Source organism: Fundulus heteroclitus, chromosome 9, assembly GCF_011125445.2.
Source record: "Fundulus heteroclitus isolate FHET01 chromosome 9, MU-UCD_Fhet_4.1, whole genome shotgun sequence".
NCBI classification, from domain to species: domain Eukaryota; kingdom Metazoa; phylum Chordata; class Actinopteri; order Cyprinodontiformes; family Fundulidae; genus Fundulus; species Fundulus heteroclitus.
Genome location: NC_046369.1, coordinates 5495951 through 5510954, shown reverse-complemented (window position 1 = coordinate 5510954; position 15004 = coordinate 5495951). Strand labels below are relative to the sequence as shown.

At 39.1% G+C, this 15004-nt stretch overlaps 1 protein-coding gene across 4 annotated transcripts in view; it reads right to left on the bottom strand.

Moving 5' to 3' along the window:
* lrp8 (low density lipoprotein receptor-related protein 8, apolipoprotein e receptor) overlaps positions 1-15004 on the bottom strand; it is a 226393-nt gene that overhangs the window by 26115 nt on the left and 185274 nt on the right. For all 4 annotated transcript variants that reach the window (XM_012878066.3, XM_021324304.2, XM_021324303.2 and 1 more), the window contains exons 11-14: positions 14324-14548; positions 11976-12094; positions 10748-10887; positions 2565-2706 (exon numbers count right to left, since the gene is read on the bottom strand). In XM_012878066.3, the coding sequence (XP_012733520.2) occupies positions 2565-2706; positions 10748-10887; positions 11976-12094; positions 14324-14548 (626 nt within the window). The remainder of the gene's footprint in view (positions 1-2564; positions 2707-10747; positions 10888-11975; positions 12095-14323; positions 14549-15004) is intronic.

Genomic DNA, 15004 nt, shown 5'->3' with positions numbered 1-15004 from the left:
TATTTGCATCCTCATCATTATTTTGATTTGTTTATGATGTTTACTTGCCTTACGGGTCTTTTTATTGCTTCATTTATTTGATATTAATGTGCACTCACCTGTCAGCACTTTACAGGGATTGCCTCTAAAGTGGTTGGATTTAGCAAAACGACCTACATAAAATGGATAAAAAAAAAGGGTGGGGAAAAAAACGCAGCGCTGTCTAGAGCACAGCTCTGGGAGGAGAACATAGGAGTGTTGAAAGGTAAACTAGTTCCTGCATCATGGTGCAAATGCACGGACTTTGAAGCATATTGCTAAAGATCAATGCATCTTTTTTTCTGCACGTCTTCTTCTGATGATGATTTAGGGTACTGATGTTATCATGTAAAACAGAAAATACTTTCTCACCTCTCATATATATATTCCTTGTATATTTCTCTGCTCTTTATTTATGATTATTCAATATTTTCCTATTATTTATTTATGCTCAATAAAATTATGCACCTTTAACCCATCGGGCCACTGAAACCAATTTATTTTCCTCTATTGGGGATGATAAAGTTAATCTCATCTACATATTAATCATTGCATGATTGTTAAAGAAGTTTATTCGCTCATTTACTTTAGATTTAGATGGTGGCTCTTCCCTGCTTGAGACACTCTCAGCTTAGCGAAAAGTCCTCCTCACTACTCCTAACATTTTTCCACTTTAGGAGCTCTGTTAAGGCCTAGGATGCTTTGTGAATATGTGTCACTCACTTCACAAGTTTAAATAAAGCACATTATTGATGAATTTACAGAATCCATGCTAAAAGAAAGATACAAGTTACAGCGTTCAAATATTGAAACCCCTGGTAATTAAAAAAAAAAAAAAAAGGTTTCACGAACTGTTTGAATACACATTAATGCAACAATTAGTGGCACTCTTGATAATTAAAATGAATACATTTTTGACGTAAACCCAACTCTAGGTTGATGGGTGTCATGAAGCTTAACTATCACTCCATGTTTCCCCTGTGTACAAATACTGTGACAAAGGCTCACTTCTCCTCAGCATGGGTAAAACTAGAGAGCATGCCATTAACGTGCAGCCGGTATTTTTGCGTTATACAAGTCAGGACCACTTCAAGAAAATAGCTGAACTTGTCCAGAGAAAAAGGAATTAAGTAAAACATCCAGAACTGTCACAAACAAGCCTGAACCTACGTTGATGTTGCCTCTGCACACAGTAGCGTGCATTGAAACAGAGGTCAAGCAAAAATCTCGGCTTCATTGTCAGATTATTCTACCGTCATGGATGCAGTTAATATCGAGAACACTGCATCTTGTCATTCTGGCTTCCATGTCAGAATAAAGACATATTTTCCCACTTAAACAAGTAAATCCAACCAACCGGGGAAATAAAAAGGACAATGCTGTGCCTGGGTTGAGATCAGCACAAAGAAGAACAAACTGAAAAGCCAAAGCAGTTATCCAAATGGTCTTTATCCCCACTTCTAACATGATGGAGAAGTAATTCAGGTTGTTTGCTTTGACTGAAGCGAAAGACACCGGATTTGAATGAATTGGGTTAAACTGCATTTCTTAGAATTTAAGTTTGAACTTGGCAGTACTCTGAGATGACCTTTGCTGTGAAGTCTGTTGAAAGAAATTAACTAAATGAAATTAGCTACGTGCTTCTGTGCTTCACGTTTCCTTTGATTAGTTTCTCTTCTGCAAAGATGGAAATGCTCAGATGATCCTAGTAAATAGAATTCACTAAAACATGATATGAGAAATTCATAACCTTTGACCAATTATCTCCTTTGGGGTCCAGCTGCATTCCCGTAAATTACAGGGAGACCTTCAAGAAAAATATTATTCAAGATTAAAAGAGAACGGTATTAGAAATGTCATAACTCAAGCAGCGGGCATTGAGTGTTTAAAAGGTATATAAACAGGGAGCGAGGGGGAAGAGAATCCATTCGCATACAATGAGCGATGTTGCTTTAGTCAAGGTAACATTTTACAAAGTAAAGTTAATTTCACCTGACTTCTTTTCACCTTGCTTAGTTCTGTTTTAGTTGTTGGTTTTGTTGGCATTTGGAAAACTACCACGTTCAATTCTGGGATATCGTTTGATTTATTAATGAAAGAATGCAATTAGTTCCCAGTTGGCACACAAGCTGCTTTGAGGGGCTTAATGAGCAGAAAAAAACAAAAAACAAATCATGAAAACAGACTCGCTAACAAATTGCTGGCAAACATATGCACACAAAAACCCCTTTGTAAAGCAAAACATCAACACATCATTTGACATTCTTAACACAACCATGAATCTAATCCTCGATATTTATTGTTCCTTTCAAAGAGTTTTAATAGGTTAATCTTCTGATCTGTAATGTAGATCATTTAAAATTGAATTTGCTGTGCTGAGATCATCCGAGCAACAGAGACTTGTTTCGCTGAACAAACAGTGAGTCAAGCCTCACACAAGTGTAACTTTGCGTCTCATCTTCAGCGGACTGTGCCGTGCGCATCTTTGCTTTTACAATTTCATACCAAATTCAGAAGATCTTTGTATTTTGTTCTTTTTGGTTTACCTTTGGGCTGCCTCTGTTCATGAAACACAACAAGGTCCAGCGGGTTGTTGAGATCCTCTGCTACTTTTGCCACATCGTGCCCCGTCAGCCGGTTTGCACTGTAAATAGCTTCGTCCTCCAAGTCCGTCCAGTATATGCGATCCTGTGTTAAACGAAAACTCTGTTAGAAGACGAGCACAAAAAGGCTTTGCTGACCCCATAAACCTCCTCAGTACATTCTGGTGCATCTCAATACATTAAAACATCAATAAAAAGTTATTTCAATGTGGAAAAACTCACACAAAAAGAAGAAGACAATTAGACGAATTTTGTTGATACAATTATTTTAAGACTTTGGCGCTCACACTTCGGCAGGAAACATTAGCGCTGAATTTTACTTTAATATGCATAAGCAGGTGTATGAGAACAGGGATGTTTCCTCCAGGCCTGAAACTGGTGATGGAGTGGAGAGATAGACGAAGTTGGTTCAGTCCATAGACGCTGGTTGGCAAGACGATCCGCTTGAGTTGTATTGGTGAGATCCAGTAGACTGCGAGAGTTGATACCAGTGCTTCACTCAGGGATCCAGAAAGATAAGTGTCCAGCTTGGATAAACACAGGTTTGCATGAACCCGTCCATGATGAGCAAGCATGAAGCGACAGTGGAGAGGAAAAACTCCCCTTTGGGAAGAAACCTCTGGCAGAACCAGGCTCAACATGGCAGTCTTCTGCCGGACCGATTGAGATGTGAAAGGGAATGCAGTAAGAGTCCAGGAGGAATTACATTCTGATAGGGACGAGGTTGAAGGAGCACCATGGAAAACCCAGATGGAGCTTGGTTACAATGGTGGAGAAGGGGATGGAAGTGGGTTGAATCAGGGTTATCTGAGTCAAAATCAGACATTGCACAACCACTGCTTGCGCTTTGGCTGGGTAGCAGGCTGAGTCATGGATTTGAAAACATTTTAAGATGAACTGTGGATGCTGATTGGGCTTTGTGGAGGTGCGGTTCAAACCTGATTGGCGGATGAGCCTCTGATTGGATAGGGTAGGTGATTCAGTTTCTTCAATTGAACTTCCGCCTAGGCTTCATTTAAATTAGGCACCTTTCCTTTATTCAAGTATGTAAAAAAAAGTGAAACTCAAATAATAAATAGAGTGAAAATATTTAAGGAATTTATTAATGTCAATTTTGATTATTATAGCTTCCAGCTGATGAAAACCCAAAATGCAGCTGCCCCCCCCCCCCGAAAAAAAAAAAAAAATAAAAATAAATGAAATGCATCAGATCAAAAATAAAGGATTGCTTTTGACTGTTGCAAAAAAAGTATGGCTGGACTTTGACTAGGCCATTATAAGATTGATATGCTTTGAGCTAAATCATTCTACTTTTAGCTCTAGCTGTATATTAAGGGTCACTGTCCTGCTGATCAAAGGGGATCCTCCATCTGTCTTTCCATCATATCTGACCTTCTTCCCTCTGCCCCATTATGTTGGCGAATATTCTCATCATCCAGGTCATGATCAATCCAAAAAAAAAAAATAAAAATAAAACAACTGGACTTCTATTCTGAAGCTGAAGACGTTTCACTTCCCATCCAGGAAGCTTTCTCAATTCAAAATGTCTGGAAGAATGTGGCATTCCAAGCTTTATAACCTGATGTCGGGCCTTTTTAGAGCTTAGATTCACATGTAAATACTTACATGTGAATCTAAGCTCTCCCCCATTGAACTAGGATTCCCCACAGCATGATGCTGCCACCACCATGTTTCACCATGTGATTGTGTTCAGGGGGATCTACAGCGTTAGTTTTTCTCCACATATCTTTCTCACTCGACTAGTTTGCCATACCCCCTTTCATGTCTTGTGATTGCAAACTTTTAGGTTTCTTCTTACCTCTTAGGTTTGTGTTTTCACAATTGGGGTCTTTTTTTCCCATTCTTCCACAAAGGACAGATTTGTTGAGTCTGACTTTACTCTCGGATGCTTCCCCAGAGTTACCATGGGCCTCCGCTCTAAGGAACTGCTAGATTTAGATTTAATTACTTCAAGCCCCTCTGTATTTAATAATTAGACAGCTATCTGAAGGTGGCTGGTTGTGCTGGATTTTATTTAGGGGCAAAAAAAAGAGCTGGATATAAATGCATAGCATGTTTTTAGATTTGTATCTGTAGAAACTTCCCCTTAAGAAGTTTATGCTAACTTATGTTGGGGTGTTAGACACATTTACAACAAAAAAACACTGATGATTGGGATTGGATAAATGCTTTCGCAAAGACTATAGTTGAAAAACAAAACATATTTTCTTTAGTCAAGACAAACAAGGATAAACCTTTGGTAGACACCATGGATATCATCTGGTGGCAACATCTAGAATGACAATAAAGCCAAGACCTACTGGAAGGATAAATGTGCAGACTGTTCTGCCATGGTTTTTGAAAAATTATATAGGTTGAAAGCGCAGATCAAACCCAACTCCAATTTATTTATAAAGCCCATTTACAAAAACAGCAAGCTTACCTCAAGTGATGTAGAAACATAAGATAAATAAAAAGAGATCAAACCAAGGCAAGAAACTGATAAATCAACAATCTCAAGAGAAAGCCACGCTGCGAACAGAATGTAGAGACGTTTTAAAAGTTAAATGTGAGACAGAGATGAAACAGGCTATAAAAATAAGTTTTCAGTTTCTTTCATGATAGAAGAGGAGAGGAGCAGCAGGGGTTTATCAAAGATCTGTGAGGTGTGTCAAAGCATACCCTTGTTTGTGTTTGAAACACAGCAGTTTTCTCCTCTTTCTGTTTGTGCTGGATTACCAGCGGACCTAACCTTTCTGCAGTATTCCCTTTTCCATCTTTCCGCAAGCTCCGTTTGGCTCCATCTTCTGAACTTAGATTGAGATAACCTTTACTCTTATGACAGTAATGCTGAAACAATGAAAGATAAATATCAGGAATGCTAATAAAAACCATTCTCTGATTTTCTTTCTCCCCATCTCCCTTTATCTCTCACTCTATGTGGATGTCTCTCACTAACTGTCAGCCTCAACCTTTATTTTCAGTTTTTTGTAACAGATTCCCTGCCATCAGTCTTTTCAAATGTCATTTTTCTGACCTTGAGGACTTCAAGTAGCAATGCAGACCTGGGTAGTGCGCTACTCTATTTCATGACCAAGGTGAATCTTTCATTTGCTGAACTTATACCCAAGCGTGGCTCCTCTCCTGAGCAAATGTTGCATCACACCAGTCAAAGCCCTGGCCCTTTGGTGGAACGGAAACACATCTGAGCGGATATAAAATGATAAAAGTCTGGAAAACAGACTTTGAGGATTTTGCAACGATTCTGCCTCAGAATTACAAATTTAACAGAAAAATAAATAATGCGGGCTAATAGTCACAAAGCATAAAATGTGTTTTAAGCCAATCTTACCCTGGTTGTATTACCAGAGATGTGTTTCAGCTGTGAAATATCACTTATAATTATGTTATCTGTTATATTTAATCTTATTTTGACACATAAATGTAAACAAACACCATATGTAGCAGTCGTGTTAAATGCTTAATGAGCAGAGTATTTTACCTCATATTAAATCTGTTGCTCTCTATAGAGGAATACACATATAACAAGTGAAAATTACCTGCTTTCTTAGTTACTCACTTAGTTGCTCTTCGTGCTCGGTCAAAACCTGCAGTTTGCTTTTTAATAAGATTTCCTAACAGGCAAACTTGTCTTTCTCTCAAGCAATAGAAAAGTGAAAAGGGTTTCTTTCAGCCATCTGACCAGAAATGCACAGCAACATGTGGGGGAAGGAGCAACCCTGCTTTACTCCAAGCCAGGAACAAATTGTGGCATCTCATTAAAATGACGCTACACCCAAGGATTGCGGTACACATTAGCTGGCCTACGCAGAATGTACACCAATAAAGCCTGTTTCAAATCCTATCTTTCTTTCTGTCTAAAGCTGTGGCCGCATGCTCCGTCTTCCCCAACATATCAATTTTCAGTATCTCTTTATTCCAATAACCCATTTCATTCTCTCCTTCTTCCATGCTCACTAGCAAAACAGAAATGGGGGGGGGGGGGGGTAATCCAATCCTAGAGCAAGAAGAATAGACAACATTACTCACAGTAAGCCTTTACAATCTATGTTTCCTCAGGACTCTGTGTGAGGGCAGGGGGTGGACCCTGACTGGGAGGATTTGTGTGTTGGTGTGTCTTTCTCTGTGCTTTGAGATGATGCTTAAAGACTTTCCTTTTTTAACGTTTGGTCATCTCAAGTAATGTCTAACAGTACCGATGTGGCTCTATATAAATTTATCTAAAAAGTCATAAACAACATCTTATAATAGCAACTACACCCTCTGTCATTTGCTCACATCCACTGACGAGCTACTACATTAATGTGTTATGTACATTGAAATAATGCTTTGGTTAACTTGTCACAATTATAAAGTGTTAAACTTAATTGCAACTTCATTTAATTGTTTCTAAAGAATTGAAAAAAGAAAAGAGAACCGCACTTGAACAGCCATACAAAGCAAACAGCAAGAAGTATTTTAATACCCATTTTCAGAAAATATTTAAATTTTTGCAGATTTTAGTCACCTGTTCTTAAATGTCACTGTTTATTTTATCAACCAAGCAGCTGATTAACTAAGTACAAATCAAAATACCAACTAGGCCATTTGCATTCCAGTGGAGAGCTCTGGCCCTAATGACATAAATTTAGCAAGTCAAATGCACCGTGACTGCTGCAGGAACATTTGTTTTTGGCTAAAATTAGGTAATTGTGACTGCAAAAGTTATAATATTGTTGTTTATACATTTATACATCTCTTAATTCTAAGATGGTTTTTCACACAACTGAGCTAAATTCATGAGTTAAAATAGGGAATTTTTAGCAGCCTTCATCAAAACTTGTATTTGTGGTAGATTGCCCAGAATTTAACATCAAATATCAAATTTTATATAAATCAATACATGTAGGACATTAAATATAACTTTTTTTTTTTAATAATGCAAGTTGATATTCTTTTATTATGGGATGTTTGCATACCTGTGCTTCATTTTGTTTAGAATAGGCATGCAATCACACATCCGGTTCATTAAATGAGATTGGATTTTAATAATGTTTCCAGAAAACTATTCTCCCATTCCTTCCTTTTATAAACAGAGTAAAACTTTCACCAATAAAAAACACCTGTAAGTACTTTAGAATAATTCAGGTTAGCTCTGACTAACGTAGGTGTACAGTTTTCAGGCCAGGTGAGTAACAATGTGTTGATTTATAGAGTTAATGGTGAGACTTTCTCAATTCAAGTAATACTGTGAAAATGACATTTCACAAGCTATTGTGCTTCAAGATAACGTTACACAAATGGAAAAAAATACTTAAACTGCTCTCATACAGTGTTCTATCGTGCCCTTTATGCTGGCATATTGAAAAACCCATATTACATAGGCCTATACATGGGAAAAAATAACCAAGGTGATCTTTAAGGGGAGCCCTTTTATTGCTCTTTTGTTTATTGTGCATGTGTGTATGTATTTGGGATCAATGATGTGGAATTCACACTGGTATACTGCATCAGGATTATGTTGTTCTATCCATATCTTGTTTTACATACAGTATTTGGTTAAAGGATCAACTGACTGAAAATGACAATTTGGTGCAACCATGTGGTCAGATAAAAATCCAGTTTAATCAGAATCAGTGTTAAGCACCCAGAATGCTGAGGTGAGGGATGTGTCCGCCTGGCATGATGTAAGATGTGATGTTACTCCTGGGTCATTGCCGGAATATTTAATTCATTCTGTGTGAGAGCTGCGGTACTCGTCTATGCTTTTTGCATTGCAATCTGTTGAGTGGATGTACTTTATTTTTTATCAACCGAGTGGTTTACTGCACTTAATTTAGGCTCGGTGAAATACGGTTGTTTTCTCATGCAAACTTAAATGTGTGGATAAAAACAGCGTCAGGCCACTACGGCAACATGTTTTTAACACACTTTGCAGCTACATATTTCACTGTCTGCTCAGTGCAAAAGTTTTAGAAGGGTCAATATTTAACATGCTGAAAAAAAGGTCCAGGTTTGTTTTGGTGTCACTTAAACGCCAATTTTCACAGAAAAGCTGTTGCTCAGCGAATACCAAATTGTAAGTGAGGTTGTTTGTCAAAGACAAGCAATATAATTATCTCTCACTGCCCTGCTCCTAATCCAGAGCCCGAACCCCCTCACTACACTCGAACAGGTGTATGCTAAGTACTCTGCTGATGCTAATGTCGCCCTAGTTTATGAATACGCTAATACCTAGTTTGTCCAGGAACGTTTTTACTATGACTGACCAGAGACAAACTGAACAGAGTGATTTTGTTTTTCAGTTCAAAGCTTGATCCAGACCACTCTAAAGAAACAAACTATGGGGAGCAGAACAACCTCCTTTATGGCTAAAGGATTTTTTAATTTGTTCTGTATCATAACCCGTACAGAACACAGAGCAGAACAACTGAGGGCCATTAATCTCAGAGGGTGAACTTTCACTGCAATCTAAAACATAGGTTCCCCTCACACACACACACACACACACACACACACACACACACACACACACACACACACACACACACACACACACACACACACACACCCTCTGAGCCAGACATGATGGATGTCCTCCCTTTTCCTCAGCTTCTCATCATCACAGCATGTGCAGCACAGAGAAGAATGGAGAAAACACTTCTGACTCGTAACATTTTGTCTCTTTTCTTTCTTCCACCTTCATCCCACACCTCTGTCTTTGGGCTGTTCTAACACCAATCCACTGTGAATGAATTTAAAGTCACTGATATCTATTAAAATGAATACGCTGTGTCACTTTCATCGATTGCTGAACATCACTGTGACTCTGGATTCACCACGGAGTGAATAAAGACATTTCTAGTTCCATTCTTACGAAGACTCTAGTTTCTCCAGTCAATGGGTAATCGCTCAATAGTTCATCTCTTCCTGAACATCAAATGACCTCACAACTTCTCATTCAGTTCTGAGAGTTTATTAAAGCTTCATCTCGCCACTGGACATGGGGATAGTAAGGGATGCAAAAACGTCTCCAAGGCTCACAGTTAGACAAGCAGCTTTGGTTCACCAAGTTTTCATTATAGCTTTAAGACTCTACCTAGATTTTGCTGTTTTTTTTTAGAAAGTCATGCCAGGAAGAAGCCTTTTTCTTATCCTACCATCACAAACGTGTGATGTTCCTTTTACACAATAGATACATAAGCTGGAACTGTATGCTTTAGTCTGATAAGACAAAGATTGAGTCAGTTACAGGCCCTCCAGGTGAATCTGGCCTATTAAACAGGAAGAATATGTGGAAACGTATCTGATGCCGTCGGTTATGTATGGATGAAGATCCGTCAGCCTGTGAGCCTGTTTCTCTCCCAATGGTCCTGGGGACCGTGCAAGAGTACAAGGCATCATAGACTTCCAAACACCGGGAGACAAATCAGATTCCTGTTTCCAGAAAAGTTGAAGATGGGTTTTCATTAATCCAGATACTCAAATGAAAATGGTTCAGCACATAGAGTCAATCTTCTTCCATTGCCATAACATGGCCTAGATGCAATTAGTACAGCAAAGCAGTGGGGTGAGCTTAAGAGAAGAGTCCACGAGAGAAGGCCCAGGATTCTCAGGGATCTAGTAAGATGTACAAAGAGGGATGGATCTGCAAGGTTCCATTTAGTAAACTGGTATAAATGCTGTCCTATTCACAAAATGGGTTTAACAGAGCAATAGGAAGATGATCAATAACTATTTTAAACAGGAAACCATGTAAAAACATTTATTAATCTACACATACTATCACCTATAAATTAAAAAGCACTAAAATAAGAGATTTTTTTAGATATGTTATATATATCTATCTATATATAGATATTTATCTATGTATCTATCTATCTATCTATCTATCTATCTATCTATCTATCTATCTATCTATCTATCTATCTATATATGATATATTTTTGTGTGAAATTATGCGGCTGCAATGAAAAATTCATTCATTTATAGATTTTGACACATCAGGAGCTTCTGTAGGTCAAAAAAGAGAGACCTTAAAAGGGAATGTGTGCAGTATTCGAAGGAAGACACCAAACCCAAGCGTTAATTTCCCACTGGCTGGTTTGCACAACTTATCCTCGTACCTCGAACACGGTGAGGGCGAATGGGTGTCCAAGATGGTGATGGGAGGACAGCAGCACTTTGCGGTTGTCTCCATTCAGATCCACACTTGACAGCAGGTGCAGCTTGGAGTCCACCCAGTACAGACGTCTGTTGGACAAATCTGACAAGACGTAGAGGAGAGATGGGGAAAAAAAGGGGGCAAAACCAAATAGGAGAGGAAGGAAAGTGGAGGAAGTAGGGTATGGATGGAGAAAGAGAGAGAAAAAGGTCACTCGGCACAGAAAGGTGCAGGGTGAGGGGTATATAAATGTAATGGCCCAGTAGCTACACCATCAATCTTCTCTGACATGACGGCTGAGGCCCAGTGCTGAGAAAACACAGATGTGATTGTAATATCACAGCTTGGGGGTGGGGGCGGTGGTAGTAAGTGCCCTTGAGCAAATTCATTAGTCCTGCTGGACCTTCTTTAAAAGAACACTTTAGTATTTTATATTTCGATTATTCTCCAAGTAACGGTCCTGAACACAGTCGCAGAAGGCCTCCTTTGAGCCACTATCGACGTTAACATGATGCTGAAGTTAATTTGACAGTTTACAGACTAGATAAACCGTAAATACGCCTCTGATGAGAACAAAGGCCACAAGCCAATTAAAAGTCATCAGAGAAAGCTAAAAACCGGACAGAAATTACACTCCTACTACAAACAGTAAGAACAAGAACCTCTTTTTTTTTTTTTTCGGACTCAGTCACTTGCTTCACATGGAATAAATGACCAAGGTGAAATAATCCACCAATTCCCCCCCAAGAGAGTAACGCAGCCTGGGTCGACACTCTCATTTGCCTTCTTCTAAAAATAATTTGTTTTCATCAATGTACCAGCGACACCACAATTCCACTGATCAAGGTGAGTGTGTACTTTTGTTTCTCCTCAGGCGAGCGCAGCGGAGAGAAATTTGCTCTTGCTGCCAAGGGAGTTGCAAAGGATGATGGTAGGTACTGACAGCTCAGAGTGTCGGGCTTATTAAATCGGAGACCACTCGCTGGCTTGATTGATGAGAGACAGATATAGACTTAGATACAACTATGGGAGCTATTTGGGTGGGAGCAACCCTAGACCACTCACCTCTCTCAGCTCTACATGCTTGTTTCCCTGTTGTTGTTGTTTTTTTGTGTGTGTGTGTGTGTGTGTGTGTGTTTTTCAGGCCTCCACGTTTTATCTGAATGGAAAGCGTGAACGTGTTTTCTTACCTAGAGTGATTCCATTGGGCCACTCAATGTGGTCAGACACAATGATCTGACGGTCCACTCCGTTCATCCCAGCTTTCTCTATTTTGGCCTGATCGCCCCAGTCTGACCAGTACATAAAACTGTGAAAAGACACATTGCCAGGGGTAAATACAAAAATAAGCAAATGCGATGACTAAAGCAAAGCAAGCCAGGAATTAAGCTGGATATTTAATGTCAGAGTCAGAAGAGGGAGGTCTCGTAGCTTGTTGAGTATATCACAGCAACGATAAACGCACAATTCACAAATCATATGTCATTATAATATAATTTGCAGGAGTCTGTAAAATCATAGTTTTTTTCTTTTTCTGATTTTTATGTGTATTATTGTATTGTAAGACAACATATTACAAGCTACAGCACGCCTGCATTTCTTTATTTTAAATTTCAACTTTCTCTTTCTTGGTCTATCAGTATTTTGGGTCATGACTTGGTAATATTTGCAAAGGTTCTCCAAATCTACTAGATTGCTGTAAGGTCTACTCTCCACAGATGTAAGTCCACACATATTTAGACGGACTTTCCTCTGGAATCTGGCTAGCTGATTGAAAACTTTTATTTTCTTCTGGTGCCGTCATTTTTTGTTCTGACGTGTGCTTGGGAGCACAGTTCTGCTGAAAAGTAAAATCCCTCCTCGTTGTTCCTTTTTTTTTAGCACACACCTGAAGGTCTTGGGTCACAACCAAGTGTTCATGATTTCATTTACCTTCACTAAAACGCCAGTTCAATTCAATTCAATTCAATTCAATTTTCCATCCAAAGTACAGCATCTTGATGCTACCACCATAATTAACTGTGGGTATGATGTTCTTTTAGTGGTTTGCTGTGTTACTTTTCTGCCAAACTTACTTTTTTGAAATGTGGCCAAAATTTCTGGCTTGGTTGTAACTGACCAACAATGCATATCCACAAAATCAGAGGTTTTAGCTAGCCCTGTGTTTTCTTTGGAAGAAACCCCAACTCCTTCCCATAAATATGGACATACAGGAGACTGATATCAGAAGTTTCTGTGGTTGCTTCTCTCTTGCTCAGCTCATCTGAGCACTTTCTGTCTTTTTGAAAAAATTGTCACTGTGGCTCTTCATCTTCTCCAGTTACTGATACCCATCTGTACTATATACCATCTATTGCTGTGATTTTTTTGTACCCGTATCTTGACTGATACCTTTGTACAATTAGATAACTTTGATCCCTTTTAACCTGTCAAAGAAGTGTGGCTTTAATTAAATAGTTCAAATGGGCAAATGTCATGAAAGAAAGAGAGGGGGGGAATTTTATTCCAGCTTCATCTGATATTTTATAGCTAATGACGTGTGTCCCTAAGATAACTGAGTACTGAAACTGAATCAAAAGAGTATGCACTCTTATGGAGCTGGATTTTGATAACTTTTTAATTATTATTATTAAATTTGTTTCTACTGACTGATATGGTCATGTTTAAGTTAGGTAATACGAGGCATTATCACAAACTGAACATGGAAAAAGTTCTGAAACGATATCTCATGGTCTAATATTTTCCATCAGAAAAACCTGGCATTTCAACGGGCCATGTAGACCTTTTATAGATAACCAGCACTCCGTCTTCTTTCTTCCCCCTTTAATGTGGGAAAGGTGGACATGTGGACGCTGCAATTCTCTCCACATTAAAGAGAGAACAAAGAATACGGAGTGCTGATTATCTATTTTTTGATGTTCTTCTGAACTGTGCACCTATCTAATTGTCTTGACTGGAGTTAGCCGCACTGGCCATTTTTCTCACATCTTTTGTATCCACTGCATATCTGTCTTATCCATCCCAAATTTATCAAAATGACCCTTCTAATGCTAAAACTGAGCTGCAAGACTCCAATGAAAAGCATAAAATGTGGGCGCTGAAGTCTGCAGCATTTCAAAATGTGTGTGTGTGTGTGTGTGTGTGTGTGTCAGTGCGAAACACGTGAAAGTTTGGCTTCATTTGCATCTATTTCATGCAAACCAAGATTCAAAGAGCTGTGAAAATATTTCTTTTGGGTGGTCAACATATCGGAGATGAAGTTAAAGTGGTAGAAAAGGATCCCATTGTCTCGTTAGAAGGAATTTAAAAAAAGGTAACATGCACCATATGGTTCAGCTTTAAAAATAGAACTACTTTCCTGTGGTGAAATGTTTCAAGCCAACTTGAACCCAAGTTTCTTTTAGTTTGACAATGAAACTGGTGTCCACACTCGGCAGAAAATAATCAGAGCTATGGACTTTTGGTCACACTCTTTCCTCCAGGCCGTTACACTTAATTCCTGTCCAAAACTCCCTGAACTCTAAAACTTCTCTCTCACCCATGGTGCGGGTCCACTGCAATGGCCCGTGGCTCGCTGAGCTCAGTGGCTATTAGCACTTTCCTCTTCCTGCCATCTCCCGTCGCAACAGAGATGCTCTTGTTGCCCGAGTCTGTCCAGTAGATGTTTTTGTGCACCCAGTCCACAGCCAGGCCCTCCGGCGAGTGCAGCGAGTCAACCAAAGTCACCTGCTGCGAAGAATCGCTGGCCTTGTTGATGTATGCACTGTTGGACAGAAGACAAACACTGATTAAAATCATATACCATATATATCAGCATATATGAGCTTTGGAAAAGTGTCCACGTCCCTTAAATTCAGCCTGCCATACTCAGATATGCCTGAATAAAGTACAATGTGCCTTCAAAAAGTCATCTAATAAGTAAATGCAGTCCCCCTGTGTGTAAATGTATGTCTGTATAAATCCTGCTATGCTGTAAAGGCCTTGGAGGTTTGTTTTAAAACATTAATGAACGTACAGCATTGTGAAGAGCAAGAAACAGCAGAAATGTTGCACAGAACTCTGAGGTAATGGGCGGATGCATGGAGCTAAAGACTATCCTGTCGTGGAAGAAAACCCAATAGATGTGGAAAAAGACGGCTGTCACAGATGTTCGTCCTTCCAGAAGGACAACAGCCCAACAAAACAGCTGGAGCAGAGATCAGAGCACATTCACGAGTGA